The sequence below is a fragment of the Lissotriton helveticus genome, chromosome 8, assembly GCF_964261635.1.
Source record: "Lissotriton helveticus chromosome 8, aLisHel1.1, whole genome shotgun sequence".
NCBI lineage: Eukaryota > Metazoa > Chordata > Amphibia > Caudata > Salamandridae > Lissotriton > Lissotriton helveticus.
In genome coordinates this window covers 864560602-864585292 of record NC_136069.1, presented here as the reverse complement: position 1 = coordinate 864585292, position 24691 = coordinate 864560602, and the positions used below count along the sequence as shown (strand labels likewise).

At 42.7% G+C, this 24691-nt stretch overlaps 1 protein-coding gene across 3 annotated transcripts in view; it reads left to right on the top strand.

Annotated features, from left to right (window-relative positions):
* Nucleotides 1–24691, top strand: part of CTPS2 (CTP synthase 2) — a 2098303-nt gene that overhangs the window by 1337340 nt on the left and 736272 nt on the right. For all 3 annotated transcript variants that reach the window (XM_078657669.1, XM_078657667.1, XM_078657668.1), the window contains one exon: nucleotides 22499–22595. In XM_078657669.1, coding sequence (XP_078513795.1) covers nucleotides 22499–22595 — 97 coding nt within the window. The remainder of the gene's footprint in view (nucleotides 1–22498; nucleotides 22596–24691) is intronic.

Below are 24691 nucleotides of genomic sequence, written 5' to 3'. Positions count from 1 at the left end.
ATCACCTACTGACTTTTAGGACGGTATTCTTGACTGCCATCACATCGGCGCGGAGGATGAGCAAGCTTCAGTCCTTTTCCATTCACCTGCCATATACCACCTTCTACCATCTCCCCTAACCCCTCTAAGGAGACAGGAGACTCCATCTCTTGGATCTAAATAGAGCTATTACAGGCCTATTTATGAGGCTGTTTGTGTCACTCTTGCACCATTCAATGTGGTGCAAGAGCAACACAAAACTTAGGACATATTTTTGAAGCCATGCAAAGCCACTTTGCGTGGCTGCAAAAATCTAGAGTGGTGCAAAGCAGCACAAATCACTGCATTGCATTACTTTGCCCTGGGAAGGGGTTTCTTGGGTGTTGCTTGAGTGTTTCCATGCAACTCCCACAGATTTTGTTGCATCTCCATATTTATAAGAACTTGTAAACCTGAGGATGCGCCAACATCTTACACGTTCCCAGGGAAGGCGTAACGAGGAGAAATATCTCTATTGGAGAAAGGAGCTTTGCAGCACTATCTCCCAGGATAGGTTTTGTGTAGGAAGATGTCCCTTCCTGCACAAAACAATCCTGCCTGTAATGTAGAAACACTTGCAACATGGCATAAGTGTGAAACCCTTGTGAGTGAGCTGAGGTAGAGTCTTTGGGATGTGCAAGTGTGGTAGGTAATGCTTCGCCCCTCTATCAAGTCAGAGATGTGCCATCCTGCCAACTCCTGATCTCTCTTTGTCTCACTGTCTGGGAGTGATATCTAAAGACCAACTGCCAGCTACACCTGGTCATGTAACCCAGGATACAGCCAGCAGGCACCAAATGGTTAGTACAGGCAATTGCCAACTTTCTAAAAGTAACATTTTCAGAATTGTGGCTCAAAATCCAAATTTACCATTAAAGAGAATTGTAAATTGCAGTTCTTTAGAGACCAAACTCGACTTTCCTACCTGCTCCCAATAGAAAGTTATCACTTATAATAAGGTAACCCAGTGTCATCTAATGGGAGAGGCAGGGCTTGTAGTAGTGAAAAAACGAATTTAAGTGTTTTTCACTACCAGGACATGTAAAAGTTAAAAGTACGTGTCCAACTTTTTAAATACAGTGCACCTTGCCCTGTGGACTATTTCAGGCCTACCCTAGTGGTGACTTATGTGTATTCAAAAGGAAGGTTTAGGCTAACCCTGGGCGTAGTTCGCGTAGTAGCGCTACGCGAAGCAACGCGAAGTGCACTTCGCACTACGCGAACTTCACGTAGCACTACGCGAGCTGCGTAGTAGCATGTTCGCACTGTGCAAGATGCGTTTTCAATGATTGCACAGTGCGGACAAGCATCCGGCACTGTGCAAGCATTGAAAACAGCATCTTGCACAGTGCGAGCTGTAGTTTTCTGCTGCTCGAGTAGATTATTACTCGAGCAGCAGCTTTCTCAACGCGAACAGGTAGTTTCTCATTGAGAGCGGTCGCGAGCATGCGCAACCACTCACAATGAGAAACCTGACCTCCTCGCTTTGAGAATCTAGCCGGGATGTAATTTTGCTTGCTTGCGGTCGCGAACATGGCGTTCAGGACCGAGAACAAGCAAAAAATTACCGCTGCACTACGCTACGCTGCACTACGCATGTTCGCACTGTGCTACGTGCAGCTCGCGTAGTGCGAAGTTGCGAAAACTTCGCAAACTCCGCGAGCGTAGCGTAGTGCTTCGCCCAGGGTTAGTTTAGGCCTGGCAAAAGGTGTTGTGTAGTTTCCTATAAAACCTTATACAGGATCTGTGCATTTGGACAGCATACTCTGTAGGATTGGTGTCAGACTGATTATAAACACCCTTCCCTTACCAGGTATGTTGGCCTTTTACCAGCTAGCTCACAGTGCCACTAGAATCTCCTCTTACCAAGGAGAGAATAGTTTTTGGCAACCATCGAACATGACAACCCTGATCCCTCAGGACTGTGGAAACAATATACTACTTTTCGTTCAGTCACTTGTGCTCACTTAGTCTGTCTTAGAGAGGTACACAGAATAAACAGACTGGGCGTTTTCAATATGTATTTATTGAACAGTTGTTATTCTGGTGTAAAATATATGAGCTGCAACAACTGTTAGACAGTAGCAGATATAAAGGATTAGAAGCACTATGAGAGTAAACGGATGGTAAAGCTCTACCATCTTGCAGTAATCATGAATACACACAAGTATATAAAATACATTATAAAATACATTATAATAAAAAGATGCTTACTCCTACAATGCATCCCTAACTAGATGTACCTAAGTGTACCTAGCATGTGTGTAGGTGTTACGCCAAAAATCCTTCTAGGAAAAAGTCAACCCCATTACCTGAAGTGAGAGACTGTGGGAACCCGTCCTGGTCTTGAGTTGGACACCCCACAAGGGATGTTAGACCACTGCGAGCTGGAGTATCTGCATGCAGGAACCTCAGCGTCTCTGGTCAGTGTGTCGGCTGGGAAGTCCTGGTCTCCTCTGTCTATATTAGAAAGATGTGATGTATATATACTCATAGGTCTACCCAGGGGTCCTACCTTGCTGTAATACTTTGTCGGCCTAAGGATGACATTGGGCATGAACTTTATACATAGATATTATACAGGAAATGGTAATCCTGCTGTGCTTCCAAGAATCCTCATGCATAATGTATAAAATTTCAAACTAGGGAAAACCTGCGTTCTGAATGCAGTGTTGTATCTAGGTAAAAGGTCAGTCCCTGTAAACCGTTATAAGTGTAATGTAGGGAAGAATATAGGTGAAGGGTTATGAAGTTACCTGGGCCTATATCAGGGTACCTATGTGGCATATAACACCCACTCCTCTTCTGAATGGACGACATAGTTAAAGTCTAAACATATTACTAGGTTGACTAGATACTGGTGCGCTAATAGCTATAAAAACATGTGTTTTCGCTTAAAAATAATTAAAAGTTTAAAAAAATCTTTATAAATTTAAAAAAGTTTAAAAAGGAAACTGTCACTCAAGCCATAGCTCTAATATGTTCGTAGGTATAGTTCAAACTACTACAAGCATTTGAAAGCCATGCAATGCCCAAAAAGAATGTCAATTTTGTTTTGGAGTTCCAATTTTAGTTTTTTCTTTTTTGTTTTATTTTAAAGTCAAATTTCTCCCAGCACACAACGGGCCACATGAGTCAAATGTTTGTGTCCTGGCTGGTAGACGCAACATTATCATTGCTTGCCTCCACAGACGACGGTCCCTGTAATACTTCGCGGAATATGTCGATTGAGCACAGATGATCTTCGGTACTGTCCACAGCCGATGCTTGGGCAGCCTGTGTGCCATCCAAGGCCTCAGTGTCAGAGTAGGAGCCGATGTTCAAACCAACAGGAGCCAATACTTCCTGTGGTGGCTCTAGGACTGCCACCATCAACATTGGAATATGCTGGGGAGACAGCAGAACATGGGACGCTATTGGGTCCAGTAAAGCATCAACATCGATTGCGCACATGATGGGAGTGTCAGCCAGGGATTCAACACGCATTCTTCTCCGCAGAATAGGCATCAGAAGACAGGTATGAAGCAGTCCAGCAAGACTGGTCTAAATGACAGGAACCAAGACGCACTTATTTCTCTCAGGCGAGGGGTGCCTAGATTTTGTACCATGCGATCACTGTATTTTCTCTCAAGGAGCACTGTTTCCATCTCCTTGGTGACTGGGACGTCCATTGCGTAGCAGAAAAATAACAATCAGGATACCTGCTATTAGAAACAGGATCAGTGGCAGTCCTCCAAAAATGCTTCCAAATACGAAGTGCATAAAGTTTGGTATAACTCCGAGTACCGTCTAAAAGATGCTTAATAGTCCAGAGCCTATGGTCTTAAATATATGGACGATGCCTGTCATATCAGACATGTTAAAGATACGATTTACCATTTCTGCGAAATGGAAGGGGCAGTTCGTACGTATGAGCGCCTGTATGAGCGCCTGTATCTCTACTGAAGACCTTGCGATCTGGAGATCAAAAGTCTCTCGAGCAGAGGTTAAGGGCACGGACTTCTGTAGAGGCATGGCTTTCATTCTGCTCTAAGCATCAAACTGTATTAATGAAACATTTAGCGAAGGCCATAGCGGCGCCTCCCTGACCGTATGTGTTGGTGGAAACAATACTTGCATACAGCAAGTAACCCTGAAACTGATGATCACCAGATATGCGATGCCTGGAAGCATCCCACAGCAACCTTGATCGTTCAGCATCAAGTAACTTCCATTCGAAAATAGCCTGAACACTGGAGTGATCACAGCAGCTTGGGCACCCCTCAAGTGACAGGATATGTTTGCTACTGAACCATTACAGGCCCCATGCAGCATTATATCCTGACATATGAGTGATCCACTTAAAGTGTTCTTACGGTTTGTACCGCTTAAAAACACCGGCATCAAAATCTGTAAGGTAATTCCCAAGATTCCTTGATGAATTCCCTACCCATTTCTTCATATCTGCCACTGTAAAAGCGAATCTATCCAGTTTTTCGATATGCAGTATGGTATATTTTGCTCCCCTTTGTGCCATTTCTATCTGTTTTTCTGTTAGGTTGTTTGAAGAAAACAGAGATGTACTGTTGATGAAATGCCAAGGCACATAGCCGCGGGCAAAGATTGCAGTGTCCAGCTTAACAATACAATAAATCGCAATTGTGCTAACCCATGTTGTAATATGGACAAATCCTGTTCTAATATATCTATTGCAGAAGATACAATGTTGCCCAGTGAACATATCCTGGAGGTTAGAGTAGTTAAACCATTGTCAATCACAGCTAGAGGTTTCTCTAGGTTTGTACGATCTATTTCACATAATTTCTCTGCGGCTTCTTGTTGGAATATTTTTCAGATTTCATTATGGACAGCATAATAGAAACTTTTGTGACATGGCTTTCTAGCACCTGATAAAAAATCCTGTAGATTCACTTCCTTTGTAAGTAAGGATAAGTGTTATTTCACCTGTGACAGTGTCGAGGTTTTTAGCCAATCGAGGCATAACTTCCCAACCCTGTCTGATGCCACTACCCCTGGATGTTCTCTCTGTACATAGCGTAGATCTGGCCTGTGGATATTAAACCCTTTGGTTTACCTATGAATCTTTCCTTACATCTATTGGTGTCTGTGGGCCAAATCAACCACCCCTTCCAATCGGGGGCATGATCTCTTCTTACGTAATCCCTCCTTGTGATGTTATGTTACCTTCGTTGTGTGATGGTGTGGGCATTGGAGGTGTATTCAAGTCTTTGTTCTTGACTATTTTGAGACAGGACGTTTGTTGCACGGTTTCATTCAAAAACATAATTTGCTGAGGAATGAGGCATGCTCTAAATAGCGCTTCTGTTCCCTGGACCTGCCAGTCTCTAGTACCCCAGACAGATTTTAAGTCTATAGTGTCTTTCGATAAGTCCAAACCTTGTTCAGACAACTGGACAATAAAGGAAGCAGAATAAATCTGTTTGGTGTTTGTCCACATATTTTTCTGCGCTAGTGTTTGTGCAACCTTATAATCATATGAGGCTGATTCTGACGTGTTAAACCCTAAAAAATATTGACATTTCTATGCAAATGTCTTTGAACTGCTTTTCGGAGGGGTTGGGCAATGTTCCCATTGGTGGTATGTGAAAACATTTCTGTGATTAGCAGATTTATGCCGAAAATGATAACGATAATGTTGATAGCAATACATTGTTTCAAAATCTGATGTGTTTTCAAACATTTCACCATTAGAAAAGGAAGCAGATTTTACTAAATTAGACAACATACTATTTACAGTTTCATAATCCCAATCATAGGAAGATGTATTGGAGGTAATGTTATCACTCAATTATATTTTAAATAAATCTGGAATTTTTTTAAGTTCGGTCAGACCAAATATATCATAATCAATCTTGTCTCATACTATACCATCAGGTATAGGAACTGCTGTAATGTTCACTGATGACAAGTCTCTTTGTTCACAATGTGATGATAGGTGAGGTTTCAAAATCAGATTCACTTTTTGAGCTGCAGAGCTTTGTCAAAGGTAAGTTCCATTTATAAGTATGCTAAAAACAGTTACTAAGCCTATCCAGAAAGAAAGAAAAGTGTCCCGGTAATTACCCAGAGTTCTATTCAAGGTGATACCAGGTAAAACTTTTAAAGAAAGTTCAGAAAATCTTTAATTTGCTGGTTGCGTGTTTCTTGGGCCGACATTGTGTCATGTTCACTTGGATCCAAAGAAAACGTATCAAACTCTGTTAAGTAGCCAGATGCAGTTTGATCAATTTTCGGTATTTCCGCAGGTGCTGTGGAAACTAGCTTGCTCTTCTTAAGGCACGTTGATGTAGATATCTTTGTTTGGTCGAATTGAAATTTGCCTTTCATTTTGATTTTGATTCTGATTCTGATTATGAACTTCAGTGTCAAGAGGAACGAGTTCCATGGCATTATTGCATGGTCTATCATTCTGTGCAGGGGACTCTTCAAACGTGATGATTCTTTCTGTTTGAACTTCTTGTGTAGTAGTGACAGTAGGGCGTTGGCTACTCTGGAGTCCATGAGGCCTACTATTCAGTATCGGCCACATAGTGCAGTTTGATGAAGTCGATTGAGACAAACCTTTTCTCCTTTTTTCCGGCAAGAGTAAAAAAAAGTACAGTTCTTTTACCTTCAATGGCCAGGATAAGTACAGGCTTTCTGTATGATGGCCCAAATTCTTTTTTGTCCGCAATTTTCTCTCGGACCAGATCCCCAACTTTAGGGACCCATACAGGTCTTGCCGTGACTGACTTAACTTCCCCAGTGGCCGTCCACTTTACCTCGACTTTGCTTTGTAGTGCCCAGGATTCATTTAGCTCCTGTAAAACAGCCAAACGTTTATGGATGTCAAAAGGTTTTTCATCTGAAACTGTGCCTTCACATTCAAGAACAGGAACCCACATTCTCATACCAAATAGGACCTCATAAGTAGTGATACCCCCTAGACAACATCTTGGCACATGATATTACTCAATGCTCATTGAACTCCAAACACATCAATTCAATTCAATTCAAAAGACCTTTATTCGAATTTGATAAAATTCATAAAAGTACCGAACACACCAAGGCACATATATACATATAATACAAAACAATTATATAAATAGCATTCCATGGTAAAAACAGTTCATACAGTGGTTAAACAGTAAATTTCATTATCTTATAAAGTATTTACAGTAGTATCTTAATGACTGATTCTGATTTCAGGGACTTTCCATAGTCTTACGTGCCCGTATGGCTAATCTTAAAAAAGTGCTAATGCGAAATGTCAGTTCATCAGTGTCCAAGGTGAGCAACGACATATAGGATTCTTGAAGTGTTAGAGGTCTGAATTTCCTAAAGTATGGAGTTAAAAGCCATTTGGTATATCTCACATAATATTTACAGAAAAACAGAAAGTGCAAATCATCTTGAGTACTTATACCGTCACAGGGGCAGGGGGTAAGCTCTAAATGATGTCGGTGCCCCAGAGGAAAAGACAGCAAAAATTTCACAGTTCCTGCCCTTAGACGAAACAATAGAGATCGCTCCCAACTTGACATTGGGAGTGAAAGGTAAGGTGGCATGATCTGCATACAAAGACCATTTCCAATGAATTTCTTGACCCCTGATTTCTGTAATTCACTTCCAAGCCGTTCATTACGGTAAAGTGCATAAAGTGACTTTTGGACCTCAGATTTATCCTTTAATTCCATAGCCGTTGGCTCAGTAAACAAAGTACCTCTACCAATTTCATTAAATGTTTTGAAAACTTCTTTAAACCAGGGGATCTGCATGCCATTTTCACAATTAAGGCAGTCCTTAATGATGTTTTGCGTAAGGACAGCAGCCTCGTTCCTCCAGATTCTAATCCAGAAGAGAGCTGGTCTTGCTTTAATAAAATCATTTATGAAGGGGAGGTTGAGTTCGTTATGGCAGATAAAATTAGAAGAGGAGATCGGTGCTCCCAGCAATTTTCTGCAAAAGCGGTTTTCCTCTCTTTGGATGCTAATGCTGCTGGCCGATCCCCAAACTTCAGCTCCATACGTGGCAACAGGAGAGCACTGTAATTTAAAAATTTTAACGATGGCTTTTGTGGCGCCAATTTTCTTTGGGCGGGGGAGACTCAGGACAGAATTGTTGGCTTTCGAGAACTTGCTCGTGGCGTGGGCCACATGCCCACTCCACGAGCCGTTCGCAGCGAAAACCAACCCCAGGTAAGGGAACTTATGGACAGATTCTAGTTTATCTGTTCCAATTCGAATTGTGCTGAGTTTCCTTTTGCCCGGCCCACAGGACATAATAAAAGACTTTTTAAAATTAACTTTCAAATCCAGTCCCTCCATAAAATTTACAAAACTATGTACAAGCAGACGTAGAGCGTTAGGTGTACGTGCCATTAAGACAGCGTCGTCTGCATATAAAAGCACGGGTAGGGGTTTGCCTAAAATAGTTGGGACATCAGGGGTAGCTTTCTTTAGACAATTGGACAGACCATTGATATAAATAATGAACAGCAGGGGTGCTAAGACGCACCCCTGTCTCACCCCCCTCCCTATCTCAATGGCTCCCGATACCTCTCCGCCCATCCCAATACGTACCCGTGCTTTCAGGTCAGTATGGAGATAGGCTAAGAATCTAACAAGAGTTGCATCAAGACCGTTTGACAGGAGAGTTAACCAAAGCTTAGATCTATTCACAAGATCGAATGCGGATGAAAGATCCATAAAAGCTAGGTAGGCAGGGGATGAGCGAGCAATGCAGTATTTGTCGATAATCAATTTTAAATTTAAGCATTGCTCGACTGTTCCTACCCCGCTCCTGAACCCCATCTGGCAGGGATCTAAAAAGTCAGAATCAGTCGCCCATTCCAGTACCCTATTATAAATTATTCGTCCTAATATTTTTAGAGTATTATCCAGGAGGGAAATAGGACGGTAATTTGCTGGGTCTGATCTGTCTCCCTTTTTATGGATGGGGACGATGATGCTAGTAGCCCAGGTGGCAGGCATGGCTACATGTGGGAGACTGTTAAAGATGTTTAGGAGTATAGGCGTCCAAAGAACAGCATTAAATTTAATAATATCGATAGGGAAGCCGTCCGGCCCGGGCGCCTTGTTACCTAAGCTCTCTTTGATGGCTTTCCTGACTTCTAGATCCGAGATCTCTAAGCCTTCTGTTTGGTCCATTTTAGGGAGAAATTGCTCATCAGAGGGGGCGGCATAGATATTAGAAAAATGGGTCTCCCAGGCTGCACTAGTTATATTGCAACTAATTTGTGTAAGCTCTTTGCCCATTTCTCTCGTTCTCCTAACAGCCAACCAAAATGGGGCGCTGCCACCCAGATTGGCGCTGATAACCAGCTTATCCCAGTGGTCGGAGAGCAAATTTGCCTTCCTTTTCGATATTTTGTCTTTGTAGTTTTTCCTAGCAGCTCGTACTACATCTTTACATCTGGGTTTGGCAGAGAGAGCCTTTCTTAACTCTCTATTGGCCACGGAGCAAGATGTATCAAACCACCGTGGCTCTTTGTGTTCAGTAGGGAGTGGGACTGACAGGAGAGTTTTTATATTTGAGCATAAGGCTTCAAAATCTGTAATCAGTTTTTCATTATTAGTGCATGGGGAGGAGAGGCATTTCAATAAATCGGGATGTGCCTCCTGAATCGTGTCTATAATGGCCCCACAGTCAATTCCCCTCCATTTAAGGCGAAGGCCGTCAATAGAGGGTGTAATGTCCCTTGCCCCATTTAAATTCATAAAAATCGGACTGGGTGCGAAATTAAAAATAGCTAACAATGGATTATGATCACTGAAAGACGTTTGTACCACAGAAGATTTGATTAGACAGTCCGTTAACAGAGGTGATGTAAATATGTAATCGATAATTGAACCGTTATCCCTGCCCTTAAACGTGGGGGCATAGGGAAAATTCATATCATACCCTACACTCATTACATCAACAAGATTAAAATCTGAAAGTATACTGATCAATTCCAAGCCCCTGCGGTCATTACAGTAATCAGGATTAGTAGATCCATAGTTCTCTATAAGTTTCACATTAAAATCACCCCCAATCAGAATACAAGTCTTGGTGTCTACTGACAAAGAACAATCAATCATGTTTAAAGCCTTAGATAATGCAACAAAGTTTTTGTTCGGTACACCATAAAAATCATTGTTATAAAAATTAATTAAATAAATTGTGGTCTTTGATTTCAATTTATATTCCAAAATTTGAATATTGGTATTGGCAAGGTTGTCTAACTTCAGGTCACTGATTGTACCGCCTGCCAAAATTCTGATCCCCATAAAGAGACCACCCACTGCTCGGCCAAAGCTAGGTTTTACTGATGTCAGGCTGAAGCAGTGGTAGCCTTCAATATGCAGGTTATCAACAGCCCAAGTTTCTTGGAACATAAGTATGTCTGCATCATTAATTAGTTCAATCCAAGCAGGGTCCAGAAGCTTGGATTCTAAACCTGCAACATTCCAGCTTAAAATTGATAGGCCATGTTTGAACCCATGTTTGATGGATGTACTCCCAGTATTCCCAATATCATGGTTGAGTGAATCATTAGAAATGGCCGGGATGCTATCCGACAATATAATTTCTGTAGCAACAGTTTTAACGTGGTGCAATGCAGCTGGAATTGTGGCACCCTCTAAGTTACAGACTTTAGCATCGTTGCACATTTCTTTATTGGGGGATATACTCAGTCAATCCTGTTCATCTAAAGATGATAAATAATCGAACCGATTGAAAGTAGGAATATTATACATTGGCCTAACATCAGTCATCTGTGCAAACTGGGACGGGTTAGGGATTGGGTAAGACCTATCCCTATAATTACTCTGATGCATAGTTGGGGCTTGAAAGTGCTGCGGAGGGTTAGGGGTTAAGATTGGCATTGGGGGTTGTGAATGGCAGTTACGGTTGTTGAAGTAGGCGGCGTTTGGGTTCTGATTTTGGACAAAAAAGGGTGATTTAATCCTTGCTCCAAAATTCATATCCTGATAAGAATTAGTGGGGAGATTATTGGGAAAATTGGCCGTGGCTTGTTCGGTGGGTATCAAGTGTCGGTAGAAATATCCTAAGGGGAGGAGCGTGGTGTTGAATTCCCTGGGCGATGGTAGAGGGGCATTGGCTAGTGTTCTCTCTGCCCATAGTGGATTTCTGAAGCTTATGGTGACACAGTCGCCCTCAAATTTTTTCCTAAGTGGTCCAATCCAACCCACTCGCTGTGTGTTAATAATCTCCCTTGCACCATCAATAGGGTAATTGCAGTTAGCAATTAACCAGTGCAAGGTTTTGTTTTTAAGTGATATGGGATTTTCATCCTGATCCTTTCTTAGTTTGGTGACATTTACTAACACTAGTACATATGCACCGCATTCCGGTGGGAGGTTAATGCGGGCAGGAACTTGTCTGGATGTTTTTGGAATAGGTTGGGTCGAGGTAGGATTGCTTATTGAAGTTGCGGGGTGGCCTGTGATGCTCACATCTAGAAGTTTAGTATTAGTGATGGTATTGGTACCAGGGTCCTTCTTTTTATCTGTGTGTTCACTATTGGTGTACGATGTTACTGCTTTTTGTTTAGTAGGTGGGCCATTGGCCAGTGCAACAGATGCAACTTTGTGTGCATTGTTTGGAATTGTTGGAAGTGCTGGTGAAATATTTGTTTTAGGGCCTGCTATTTTGGTGGTGTTGCTATTATTTGTACTTGTTGCGGGACCTTCCTTTAGGAAATTCTTAAGAGGGCTGCTCAATTCAGCTAGTTGTTTTTCTATTCGAATTAACCTATTTTCAATGGGGGATAGGTAAATGTTTAATAATTCCCCCAGTCTTTCCAACAGAGGGTCGCCTGCCTTATCTGTGTTATCATTAGTATCCATTGTTATACCCTGCTGAACCATTTCACTTTCATCCCCCTGAGATATTACCGTGACCCTGGACGTGCTATAGTTGGGGGCAGAGTTGGTATTTTTCCCAGATTTCCTTTGTGCCCGGCCATATTTCCTGGCCATGGTGACCCGGGGCTTTGGTGCATGTAACTTCAGTTTTTGAACTGCCCCCTCTCGCCTACCTCTCACTTGCCTGGTGTTATCAGCGGATTTTACTTTGGGAGAGGGGTTAATAGGTAGGTCAGGGGTTTTTTCCAGGTCTGTGCTAATATCAGTATCTGAATCTAACAGGGGAATGGAGGCAGAAAGGTTAACCTCGCTGGGAATGGTGTGAATGTCAACACATACGTCAAGTAGGGGTCTGATGTTATTAGGCATAGCTCGTGCAGGTGTAGTGGCGGTAGCGATGAGGCCAAGTGAGGAACGTTTGGCATGCGCCAGATCTTGTGATACCCTGCGTTCTAAAAGGCTAATGCCCTGATTTATGGCGTCATTGGCCTTCGTTATAAAGAGGTCGATGGGGCCAGTCACAGTGGCAGCTGTTCTGCTGCGAGTGCCCCTTGGAGACATGATGACAGTTACTTGGCCTTATTCTGCGATATAGGTTGCGACGCGGAACAAACAGACAATAATGTCAATAACACCTAGCAAAAAGACAGATAATCCCAACAATGTTTTCTGTCTCCACGGTTTCCAAAAGAAGGTTGCCCAATGGGCCAATAGAAAGTACCTTAGAATAATGACTAAATGGGGTGGCCCCGTCCCGTCCTCCTCGTGCCTCGGAGGGCCGCAGAGGGCCCGCCCTTTGCCCGGGCTTCGCCCCGGGCAGCTCCCGCGCGCGACTCGCGGGTGCGAGGGGCGTTCTGTTCTTTAAGGCGCCTTCTGGCGCTCGTGCAGCGTCACTCCCGCCGCCGGGGCACCTGGGTAATGTAGTCCCCCCGGGTAGCGCTGGCCGTTTCCCTCACGGCGGTGCTGGAGCGCTGGAGCCTGGACACACGCGCTGGCCGTTCACCTCACGGCTTGGTAAGTTCCCCCAAGGGAACACATGTTTTACCCAACTCTCACCCGAGACTAATACCCTAGCTGTTAAAGACTGCTTTAAGTCCCGTTTTTTCCTCTCCACGACCAAATTTCCCTTGGGATGGTACGGAGAGGAGTACCGCAATGCTACACCCAAACCTCCCATGGCTTCCTTGTAAGCCCTAGAGCTACACCCGGGGCCACAGTCTGAATGTAATGTCCCAATAGTGTATTTCCCTATAAAGACTCGAAAATCTTTTATAACAGTTCGAGCGTCAGCCGAGCGCTGGGGCCACACCATTAGGAATCTAGAGCAGGAATCCACTGCAACCATGATATACCTGTAGGCCCCATCTGTTTGTAGGGGGCTGTAGTGGTCCAAATAAACACATGCAAGTGGTTTGTCTGATATTAATAATGGTGTCTGCGCTGGAAGTGTTGCGTGGAGCCTTTCATCTGCTGACAGATGTTGCATTTAAAGACATAGGGCCCGATTCACAGAACTAATTTGAGACAAAAATCCTAAACTTACTACTTTTGGTATTCAAAGAAGGCATTTAGTAGTAGTAAAGTTAGGATTTTGTCTTAAGTCTGTCTTAAGTCTGTCTTAAGTTTGTCTTAAGTCTATCTTAAGTCAAACTTAGGACAAAATCCTAACTTTACCACTACTAAATGCCTTCTGTGAATACCAAAAGACCACAACATGGTCTAACTCAGTTGTCCACCTTGAAAAAAAGACATATTTGGCAGCAGCATAGATAGAAAAACAGTTAACTTGAGAACAACATGGTTGTCGACAATGAGTTATGTCATGTTATGTGCGTTCCACATCATAACTGGTGAATTTCAGCATATCAGCCTCACCATATCTCATTTTTTGAACACTAAAATAACACAACAACAATTGAATACAATAAAACAATAATAACATCCAACGGAGCAAAACAGTGCAATAGCCAAAGTAGAACCTAACACCCACAACAAACAAGAAAATTCAATTTATTAATACAAACCAACAACAAGCCAACAATCAACCAAATCAAGATACAGTTGTTACACACAAGTATATAAGCACAACAAAAACATCACAGTGTCATAATATAACAAAACAAAGCAACCACACAGCATAACACAACAAACCAACAATGAAATTGTGTTGGATTGATATCGGGTTGTTGTGGTGTTACTGTATTGTGTCGATATTGCCTAGAGCTACAGTTTTCGTGTTGTGTTGTTGTGGCTTGTCAAACTGTGATATGTTTTGTGTTGTGTTTTTCTATGGTATTGTGTTATTGTATTGCATCTTATTGTATTTGTGGTAGGTTTGAGTTGGATTATTGCCTGTTGTGTTAGTTTAGATGCTGCCTAGTTTTTGTATGTTGCAGTGTGTAATTGTGTTGTTATTTTGTTGTTATTCTGTTTTGTTGGTATTTATTTATTTATTTATTTTTAAAGTTTTGTATAGCGGGAGCATGACCCAAGCAGGTATCAGAGCGCTTTACATACGAGCTGAGGAAGACATAGGTAAATATAGGTGAATAGCTGTGGGAGAAAAAGAATAAAAATATATATCAGGAGCACATTAATATATTAGCGGGCGACACTGAAGTCGTAGCAAATGCCAGGTAGCGTAATAAACAGCAAAACAAAATAGGAGACAAAAGGAGCGAAACTTCTAGTTCAGTGCAGTATTCAACTTTCACTTCTCTTTTGAAGGCAAATGTTGAGGGAATCAGTCTTGTTTCCACAGGTAGGGAGTTCCATATTCTCGGGGCTATTCCAGAGAATGTATGATTGTAGGTTTTTGTTTTTTTAAATTTCTTCAGCTTGATTTGTACTGTGGTGGTGCTCCTAGAGGGCTGGGAGGCTCCCGATCGTTCGAGCGTATTTGCCAGGTAAAGGGTAGTGTGTTGTAGTGTGGCGCTCTATGAGTCATGCATGCAATTTTTAACTGGATCCTTGATTCAAGCGGGAGCCAGTGGAGCAATTTCAGGTCTGGAGAGATGTGGTTGTTTTTCTTAGAGCCAGTGATGAGTCTAGTCGTAGCATTCAGCGATGCTCTAAGGGGGGCTTAACTGAGTTTCGAAAGCCCGCAAAGAGTAGCACTGCCGTATTCTAGTCTAGAGATGACTAGTGCTTGCACCGCAGATTTGAAGTCATCTTGGGGAAGTTAGGGTTTGAGTTTGCTTAGGATGCTCAGTTGGTTGTTCACTCCTTTGGTATATGCTCTGATGTGATCCTGCATGTTTAGGTTCTTAACAAGCACAATTTCTAGTGATTTTGTGAAACCAATGATGTGAGGTGTGCAGCTCAGAGCTGAGAGGTTTTTAAGATATTTCTCAACAATTGGGGTTTGTCTAGCGGGAGAAATGAATTGGAATTCCGTTTTAAGGGTGTTTGAGGTGGTTAGAAGTTAGCCAAATAAGAGTTTTGTGCAGGGTTCCGTTGAGTGACTTGATATCTTCAGGGGAGGCGATTTTCATGTACAGTTGAGTGTTGTCCACCTACTTGTGATATTGGATGTTTGAGGTTTTGAAGAGTACAGTGAGTGGTTCTATGAAGAGGTTGAAGAGCGTGGGTGAGAGCCAGGACCCTTGGGGCACACCCAGTGAGCAGGGACTTGAGTTGGATAGGTTTTGATTGGATTTGATTCTCTGAGTTCTATTGTTGAGAAAAGAGGCAAACCATTTTAAAACAATGCTTGAGAGCCTCATCCTACATTCCAATAGGCTAAGTAGATTACCATGTTTGACAGTGTCAAATGCTGATGAGATATCAAGTAGTATGAGTAGGCAAGACTCGTTCTGGTCAAGCTGGGTGAGCGCGTCGTCCACTATATGAGTGATGGCCGTTTCAGTGCAGTGGACGATACGGAAGCCCAATTGGAATTGGTCAAGCCGTTGGAATTGGTCAATGTATTTGTGCAGTTGTTCATGTACTATTTGTATTTATTTGTATTTATTTTATTTGTAAAGCGCTAACATTCATCCTAAAAGGACATCACGGCGCTGAGGAAAAGTTGCAAGTGATTTAACGGCAGCACTAATTGAGAATTATTGATCTGGCCTGGGGAAGAGGAATGTTTTTAGTTGTTTCCTAAATGAAAGGAAGCAGTCAGTTGTTCTGAGTTTAGGGGGTAACTCGTTCCACTTTGTTGCGGCAATGTGAGAGAAGGCCCGCTCTCCCATCCTGACAGTCCGAGCTCGGGTGATGGATGCTCTTCCTGACGTCATAGATCGTAGGTTTCTAGAGGGTTTGTGAAATCTGATCATGTCATGTAGGATGATGGGGCCTGTATCGTGGAGTACTTTGTGTGAAATACACAACAGTTTGAAAATAGCTCGTTGTCGCATTGGAAGCCAATGGAGCTCACGCATGCAGTTTTTGGCTGAGTCCTATTTTCTTTTATTACAGATGGCTTTGGCAGCGGCATTCTGAACCATCTGCAATTTAGAAAAGAGGTAGTCTGCCATTCCCACAAACAGTGAATTACCGTAGTCCAACCTACTCATCAATAGTGATTGGACTAATGTTTTCCTGCAATCGGAACCCAAGGGAAGAGTCGTCTAAGCATCTTCAGAAGGCCGAAGCCTCTGCCGCAAACTATGGAGACATGAGATTTCATGGATAAGTCCTTATCCAGTGTTATTCCTAAATTTTTTGCTTTTATAGTCGGGTTGGGAGGCAAGCCCAAGTCGCTCGGCCACCAGCTGTTGTCCCAGACCTGTGTGCCTCTGCCGAACAATAGAACTTCAGACTTGTCAGCATTAAGTCTAAGACAATGGTCCTGCATCCAAGTTGCCAGTTCAGTCAGGCGGTTCGTCAATCTAGTTTTAGAGTCATCATTTCCATCAATGGTGACCATCAGCTGGGTGTCATCCGCATAAGAGCACATTTCGACACCCCACTTTTTGCCGATGGTTGCCAACGAGGAGACGAACACGTTGAACAGAGTTGGGCTCAACGACGCCCCCTGGGGAACTCCGTATTTTATAGGTCGCGGAGGGGATGTATAGTCACCCAAGCGAACTGATTGGGTTCGATCCGCTAGGAACGATTGTAACCATCCTAGTGCTTTACCTTGAATTCCTTTCTCTGCCAAGGTGTTCAATAATTGATGGTGGGGTACGGTATCAAAAGCCGCTGATAAATCAAGGAGTATCAGAGCGACTGTACTACCTCGATCCACCTTGGTCCTAATACTGTCTGTCACCGCTAAGAGTGTAGTTTCGGTGCTATTGTTTGTCCGGAACCCTGTCTGTGAAGCGTCCAGCAAACCATTAACTTCCAGAAATGTGGAAAGTCGTCTGTTTACCAACTTTTCCAGGACCTTTGATAAGTAAGGTAACTGAGATATTGGTCTGTAATTGGCCGGATTGTTAACATCTGTCCCAGCCTTCTTTACTAAAGGGGTAACTAGGGCCTGTTTCCATGATTTTGGGAATTCAGCAGAACTAAGGGAGAGATTAAATGCTCTAGTAACTACTGGACATATTACAGGGGTAAGCTGGGAGAAAATGTGATGTGGACATGGGTCAAGTGGTGAACCAGACTTGACCTCAAGCATGACTTTTTCTACATCCTCTTCTGAAAAAGGGCCAAAAGTATGACAGATGGTATGTGCAACAGTTGGTACATATTGTTCGTTTTTTTCGGTCCTTGGTTTTAGAAAAGAGGCATAGATGGTATCAATTTTTTCGCAGAAAAAATCATTGAGCTTATTACAGTTCTCCTGTGAGGGAGTAAGATGTAAGGAGAGATTAGTTGGGTTGCATAATTCTCTAACAAATTTAAAAAGTTCTTTTGATGAATTTTTATTCTCGGATACTCTGCGTGTGAAGTAATCCTTTTTTGCCTTTCTGATCTCTCTATGATAGAGTGCTTGAGCTTTCCTAAAACTGTCTTTGGTCTCATCTGTCTTAGATACTCTCCATTTATGCTCAAGGGAGGTGCAATTTCTTTTTAAGAGTTTAAGCTCAGGTCCGTACCATCTCTCTGATTTTTTTGTACACATTTCTCAAGTAGTTTTGCCAAGGTAGGGATGTTTGTGATTGGCCAATAGTTAGTCAAGTCTTCAGGGTCTGCAGTGGTTTTTTTGAGAATGGGGAGAACTAGGCCCTCCTTTAGGCAGTCAGGGATCACACCTTGCAGGAGAGATTCATTGATGATCTTGGACCAGAGTGGGACTAGTGATCTTATCATTTCTTTAAAGAAGTTTGGGGGAAGGGTATCATTGAAGTAATTTGAAGGATTCAGGGTTGAGAGAATGCTGAAGATGGGAGTGTCGTTGATGGGTGTGAAATGACTCAGAGGCATTGTTTTTAGTGGAATGACAGGGCAGAGTAGGAGCATACGAGGGTAAGGAGTCAGGAGAGGATGAGAGATCAGTCAGGGTAGAGTTTAGATCTGAGTTGATCTTACTCGCCTTTTCAAGGAAGAAGTCGGCAACGTCAACGCAGTTTGGCTGAGGGCAAGAGATGAGAGGGGATTGAGTAGGAGTGTTATTGGTTTGTAACTTAATCAGCTCAAACAACCTTTTCGGGCGAGTTTTGGCTTTGTCCAGTTGTGATTTGAAGAAGGTTGCTTTCGCCGTTCTGATGAGTTTGTTTGATCTACTCCTTTTTCGTCTAAGAATTTTTAGTAGATCAGCGGATCTCCAAGCGCGTTCTGCTAATCTCATTCTGCATCTGTCAGCATTTAGGCTCTCGTTGAACCAAGGTTTGGATTCGTTGATGGCTTTTCATGGTGTTCATTTGCATACTTTAACAAATGCTGCCAAGTGCATACACGATAATAGCGAATCCTATTACAGCTCAAGTTAAAACCAACTATTTACCACTGTCAAAGAGGATAGCATACTTCTGTTCAAATCTATGGCTTAGACCAAGCCTTAAATAATACTTTCCATGCTTACTTTAAGTACTTTAAGTAATCAGACCTGAACTCAAAATGAGGCCAATGTGCGGCCTCCAAGGCCGGTGATATTACAGCACAATTTCTTATTCCTCCCATGCTTATTAAACCTAACCTACTTTAAAGTAGCTGTATCACTGGAGAAACTATACCTGTACCTTTAACCAAAAAAAGTTACTTTATTTTGCATAACACATGTTTAAGTAAATCAGTGCATAGCTCTGAAAAATAAAAATTAAAAATATTTATCTGTTGGTTATAGACTTTGGGCCTGATTACGTCTATGGAACCCCGTAGTCGCGGTGGCGGTCGGCACACCGCCTCAGTGGTTGTCCGACTGCCGTATTACAAGTGCGACAGTGGGACCGCTACAGGACTGCTGCACCTGCCGGGGATCCGTGATCCCACAGCGGTGGCGCAGCGGTCAGAGGCTGCAATATGCTGGTCAGTAAAGAATTGCAGTACTGCTACATTAGACAACTTTTAATCACCGTGGTAAGTTTACCAAACCAACGTCTAGAATGGAATCGATGCCGGGCAGAAAGCCTCTGACAAGCTGCCGGATGGCTTTCCACCTGACATCGAAATCAAGCCCTAAGTATATTTTCACATATGGTATAGGTATAAGATATTTTCTAGATGGGATCAAATATATCACCTTGACGTCTTTGTTTGAAAGTTATTTTTTTCCTTGTCCTAAGCTAATCATAGCCATAAGCCATGTTTTCATTATTGCTTTGAATAAACACGTCCAGTTTCCAAAACGATACTTTAAGACTTCATTATTCCCTCTAGTTACCAGACCTAATTCTATAATTTAAATTATGCTATTTTGAAATGCCATTGAAAAGAAAGTCCTTGGTTGACAGCTTCTGTTAGTCCTTATAACCAGACCTATCCTGGGTTGCATCTCATTCTACCAGTCCTTAATTACAGAACATTCCAAAACTGTGTGTTGATATCCTGCTTGTTGTACCTTACATCTACTACAATTATCTCCTTCTACCAGGCCAACTCTCACCATTTTTGTGGAGTCAACTGAAATTGTAAAAAGATTTATCTTTTTGTTGTATTCACACAGTTTGCAGGTTGGCAATCAGTTTTGGTACATTCCACAGATATACATTCTTACATTAAGATATGTATAGTATAGGTCAGATTTCCAATAACGTTTGATTTAGAAAGCAATTGTACATTTGCATGAATTGAATATCTATAGAAGTTGGAACAGTTTATGTCCTTGCCTATTCCACTCAATATCAGACAGTTTCCTACTTTTACGGCAATTTTGCAATCCTTCAAATTTCAGAGGATTTAGCTATACAAAAAATGGTTTCAAAGCATCTCTTTCAGTTCACTGTACTTATTTACTGTTCTGAAAAAATGAACTAATGTTTGATTACATATTACAAGATATATAATATTCTATTCATGTATCCCAGTGTTACAGGCGGTTCTGTAAAACTATATTTGGATTGTGCCAGAAAGGTTCTTTCAGAAATGTAACTAATCATTGCCATATGTCTGTTTAATCAGTCTCAACGAAGATCTGATAAAGCTCATACAGTCAGGATTTACAAACTGCTTACTGTGCCGCCATGTAAAAGGAAAATTTTTAGAAGGACAATCTTTATTCCCTTTTTGCAAGCAAATACGTGTTTAGGATTGTTGACTTTTCTAACCTGTTCTGCATCAGCATAAAACTAAAGATCATGTGATAGTCTTTTAAAATGGGAAGAACACGGCACCTTTCTGAAACTGCATTTTCATTCTCTTGAAAACCATTGAGGAGTTTCTTTTTGGATATACCATATACATTGTGTCATGAGAAATGCAATAAAATTCATTATTCAGTTGGTATTGTGTGTCCTATATAACAGAAAAAGCATGTTGAATAACCAGAAAGTTACAACTGTTTTCATTTTTTTATCTTCCTAATGACTATCAAACTAGGAAATTTCACCACACCCCTAATTTTACTGCTGCTGAAATCCACTGTTAACCCAGATTTTTTGTGGCGCTAATTTCCATCTGTGGGCAGTGAATGTCCGCAAACCCTGATTTTATGGATAAAGTTCTGGGACTTACAGTTTTAATGAATTGACCTTTAATGAATTTAGACATAAATCGATCTGTTTGTAACTTATTAAGCCTAACAGTGGGAAAACGGAGCTCATGATCGTGGGCAATACATTAAGCTTCAAATCCAGCACCATGCGGCCAGCTTGAATGGGCCCAATACCGGACCCTAAGACCATGCTAAAGAGCCTGGGCATCTGGTTAGATCACGACTTGACCTTCAGGGTGCAGGCCAGGAAGACGGTGGCCATTTGCTATGACCTGCTCAGACTGGCCCGCAAAGTGCTCCCTCTCCTCCCTTTCCAAGCCCAAAAAATATTAATCCAATCGCTCATACTTTCCAGAATAGACTATGGAAACGCCTTATATCTTGGTGCCCAAACTGCAGTAGTCACGAAACTCCAGATCATACAAAACTGTGCGGCCAGACTGTTGATGGTAGTTTCTAATCGCCATTCTGCAAAACCTGTACTTCACTCCCTTCATTGGCCAGCGGTGCAGGAAAGAATCAGCTTCAAGGATCTGTGGATTGTCCATAAATCCTTGCAAGGGATCAGGCCTCCCATAAACTCGGCCATGATCCGCCCCTACAAGGCCAATAGGAAATTACGCTCGGATGAGGTCCCCAGGATTAAGAAGGCCAGAAGCAGTGGACGGCTTTTCTCATATAACGCTGCCAAACTCTGGAACTTCCTGCCGCTGTGTCTTCGCAGGGAACCTAGCCAACTTGTCTTTCGAAAACAACTGAAGACATTATTGTTCCCCTAACTTCCTGCTTCCTCTCTCTTGCTCGGCCCAGCGCTGGGATGCTCCCGGGTAGCCATACTCTATATAAATATTTTTTCATTTCATTTATAAATTTCACTTTCTTATGGAAAACACTTTGGCCCTAATTACAATGTCGGTCGATCATAGTGAAAACGGGCTACCCGACAATGAGTCGGCAGTCTCACTTCTACAATTATGATGGGACCGCCTTCACGGTGGTCAGAAAGTGTATATTTATATTGAGACTTGTGCTGCGGGTTGCAGCACCAGCCCCAATAGAACATATACACTTTTAAAACATCCTTGCACTGTGTGACAGGCTCCAGGGATGTTTAGGGGGCACAATAAGTGCCCCCCAGACACCCTATAGCCGAGGGCCAGGGGGTATGGGGGGACTGCTAGGGGCCCCCAAAGTCACTTTCTGACAGCCTTTCCATGTCGGAAAGGCCGACATGGAAAAACTGTGGGAAAGGAACATCATAATCTAGACAGCTATTTTGGGATTATCTATCCTTCCGACACTCCAACGGGCTCCTAGAGCCCATCGGAAGCAGAGCGGAATTCCCCCAAACGTTTCCCTCCACCCGCCTGCATCGTAATACAGCGGTCGGATGGAAAACTATAATGTCGGGCAGAAAGCCTCCGACAATCTATCGGATGGCTTTCTGCCCGACATCATAATCAGACCTTTTATAAATTGGACCATATCTCTTTAGGTACGTGTTGTATCACAACAAACATCAGTTATAATTTATTGTTCATTATGTTTAACTCATCCACACATATTGTTATGTATTGGTTATTTTTTATTTCAGGTCATTAATATTCCAGAGTATCACCCGGGAGAAACGGTAGATTCAGTGAGACTGGGGAAAAGACGAACTGTGTTTAAAACGGAGGACTCTGTGTTAAGTGAGTGATTTGATATGTTCTCTGTCTGCTGCTGATTTTTTTTAAGACACAGTGAGCAAGCGTCTGTCCTGAAATATAGTGCTATGGATCTGCGTCTTTGTTGCGGAATGCATGTTCATCCTGTGTTATAATGAAAAATGTTGTATGTCATGTTGGAAATTAAAAATGCCTCCTGTGAGAGATACGATGCAAACATAAGTCACAAATGGAAATTTGGTGACAGCAAGATGCCTTCAACAATGCCCCCAGTTGCGGCTTTCATACAACAATTCTGAAGTGTGGAAGGTGAAGAATTGATCATTTATTTTTGTATGTTTACTCTCTAAACACATCAACCTATATTTGAACTAGAGAGTATGCAGGTGCAAATTGTGAAAGGTTGTGATTGAAATGTTTATAAAAAAATGAATTTTATGTATCAGCGCTTGCTGCATTGGCGTGTGCTATGTGTGTAAAATCAAATATTTAAATAATCATGTAGTATAAATCATGGGGGTGTTTGAGTTTTTTGATTATAGATGGGTCCTCTGGTACATTTAGAGCCCCACAAGAGAGAGCCAAATTCCATATTCATTTATTTATTCATTCATAAACTGACAGAAGCAATATGTCTTATGTTTTAAGAAGCACATACAATCTGTAGATAGTTAAGGGCCTGATTAGGGCCTAATAACGAGTTTGGTGGTCCATGGGACCACCAAACTTACATTGGAGGTGTGGTGGCAGTCGGGTACCGCCGCATTGGTGGTCCAACTTCCGTATTACAACTAAGGCGGCCAGACCGCCATAAAACTGCTGCAACTCCCTGGGATAAGCAATCCCTGGCTGTGGTCAGAGGCTCCAATATGCTTGGTGTGCTGCTGCAGCATGGCCAAGCATATTTGGATTTTCCTCACTGCCACAGTTTTCATCACAGTGAGGCCGCTGTGAAAACTTTGCCAGTGAGGAAACAAAGGGGACCCTACAGGGCTCCCTCTTGCCTCAGAGCCATAGGATACATGCAGGGGGCACAGTGTACCTCTGTTGGCATATACCCCCTTTCCCACACGACATGGACTGCAGAGTCCATGCCATGCAGGAACAGCCTTTGGCGCTCCCATTGCAGTACATTTTTAAGAGGCATCAATGTGGGAATGGCAAAGGACCGCCTGCCATACCAAAAGGTAACTCATAATCTGGAGGGTGGGCAGCGGTGAGGTTTGGTGGTGTAGGAGCCGGGTGGTGGCTTGGCGTCCCGCTCCCACACTACAAAACTCATTATCAGGCGGACCTGGTATTCCATCACAATGGTGCCGGATACCCCATCCACCTAAATATAAATCCCATAATATCCTATGGGATTTATATTTTGGTAGATGGGATATCTGTCACCTTTGTGACGGAGTAACCCATCTGCTGAAATCTAAATCAGACCCTTAGACTTTTGAAGCAGCTGTTCGCAAGGTATAAATAGCAATGGACACAGAGAGCAAACATATGTTCAGGTTTGATTATCTTTCGTGAAGGGAATGCCATTAAAAAAGGGTAAGTGTGAAGTATCGTAGAGTTTCTTGTTTCTTTCATTATCTAAATATATTTTTATGGTAAGAGACTGAAGACTGAGGGCCTGATTACGAGTTTGGAGTTCCTCCGGTGGGCCCTCCACCACTGCGCCCACAGCAGGACCACCAAGCCTGTGGTGCCCCTGCCGAATTACGACTTTAATCCATGGTGGGCGGGCAGTGTGGCAGCAGTCTCACGGAGGTGTCTGTCTAAGGCTCATAGAAGAGCCTTAACAGCAGACCACTGCCATGACAGTGCCTCAGAAAAGGGGGTGGTGATGAACAGAGTGCCTGAATTAAGCAGACCACTCTTACCCAGTCCAAAGATCAGGGCTTGATCCATCACCGTTTTTTAGCTCACTGCACCATCCCAGCTCAGAACTTGGCTATATGCAAATTAGTCTGTTCCTGTCCCAGTGCATGATGGGAACAGGGCAAACCAAACTACCAAGCCAATTCTTGTACTGGGAAGGAAGCAAGCTTCCGGGGACCGGTTTCTGCCATTTCAGGCGTCTTCGGCCCGGCTTGCTTGAATCCTGATGGTGCAATGAGCAA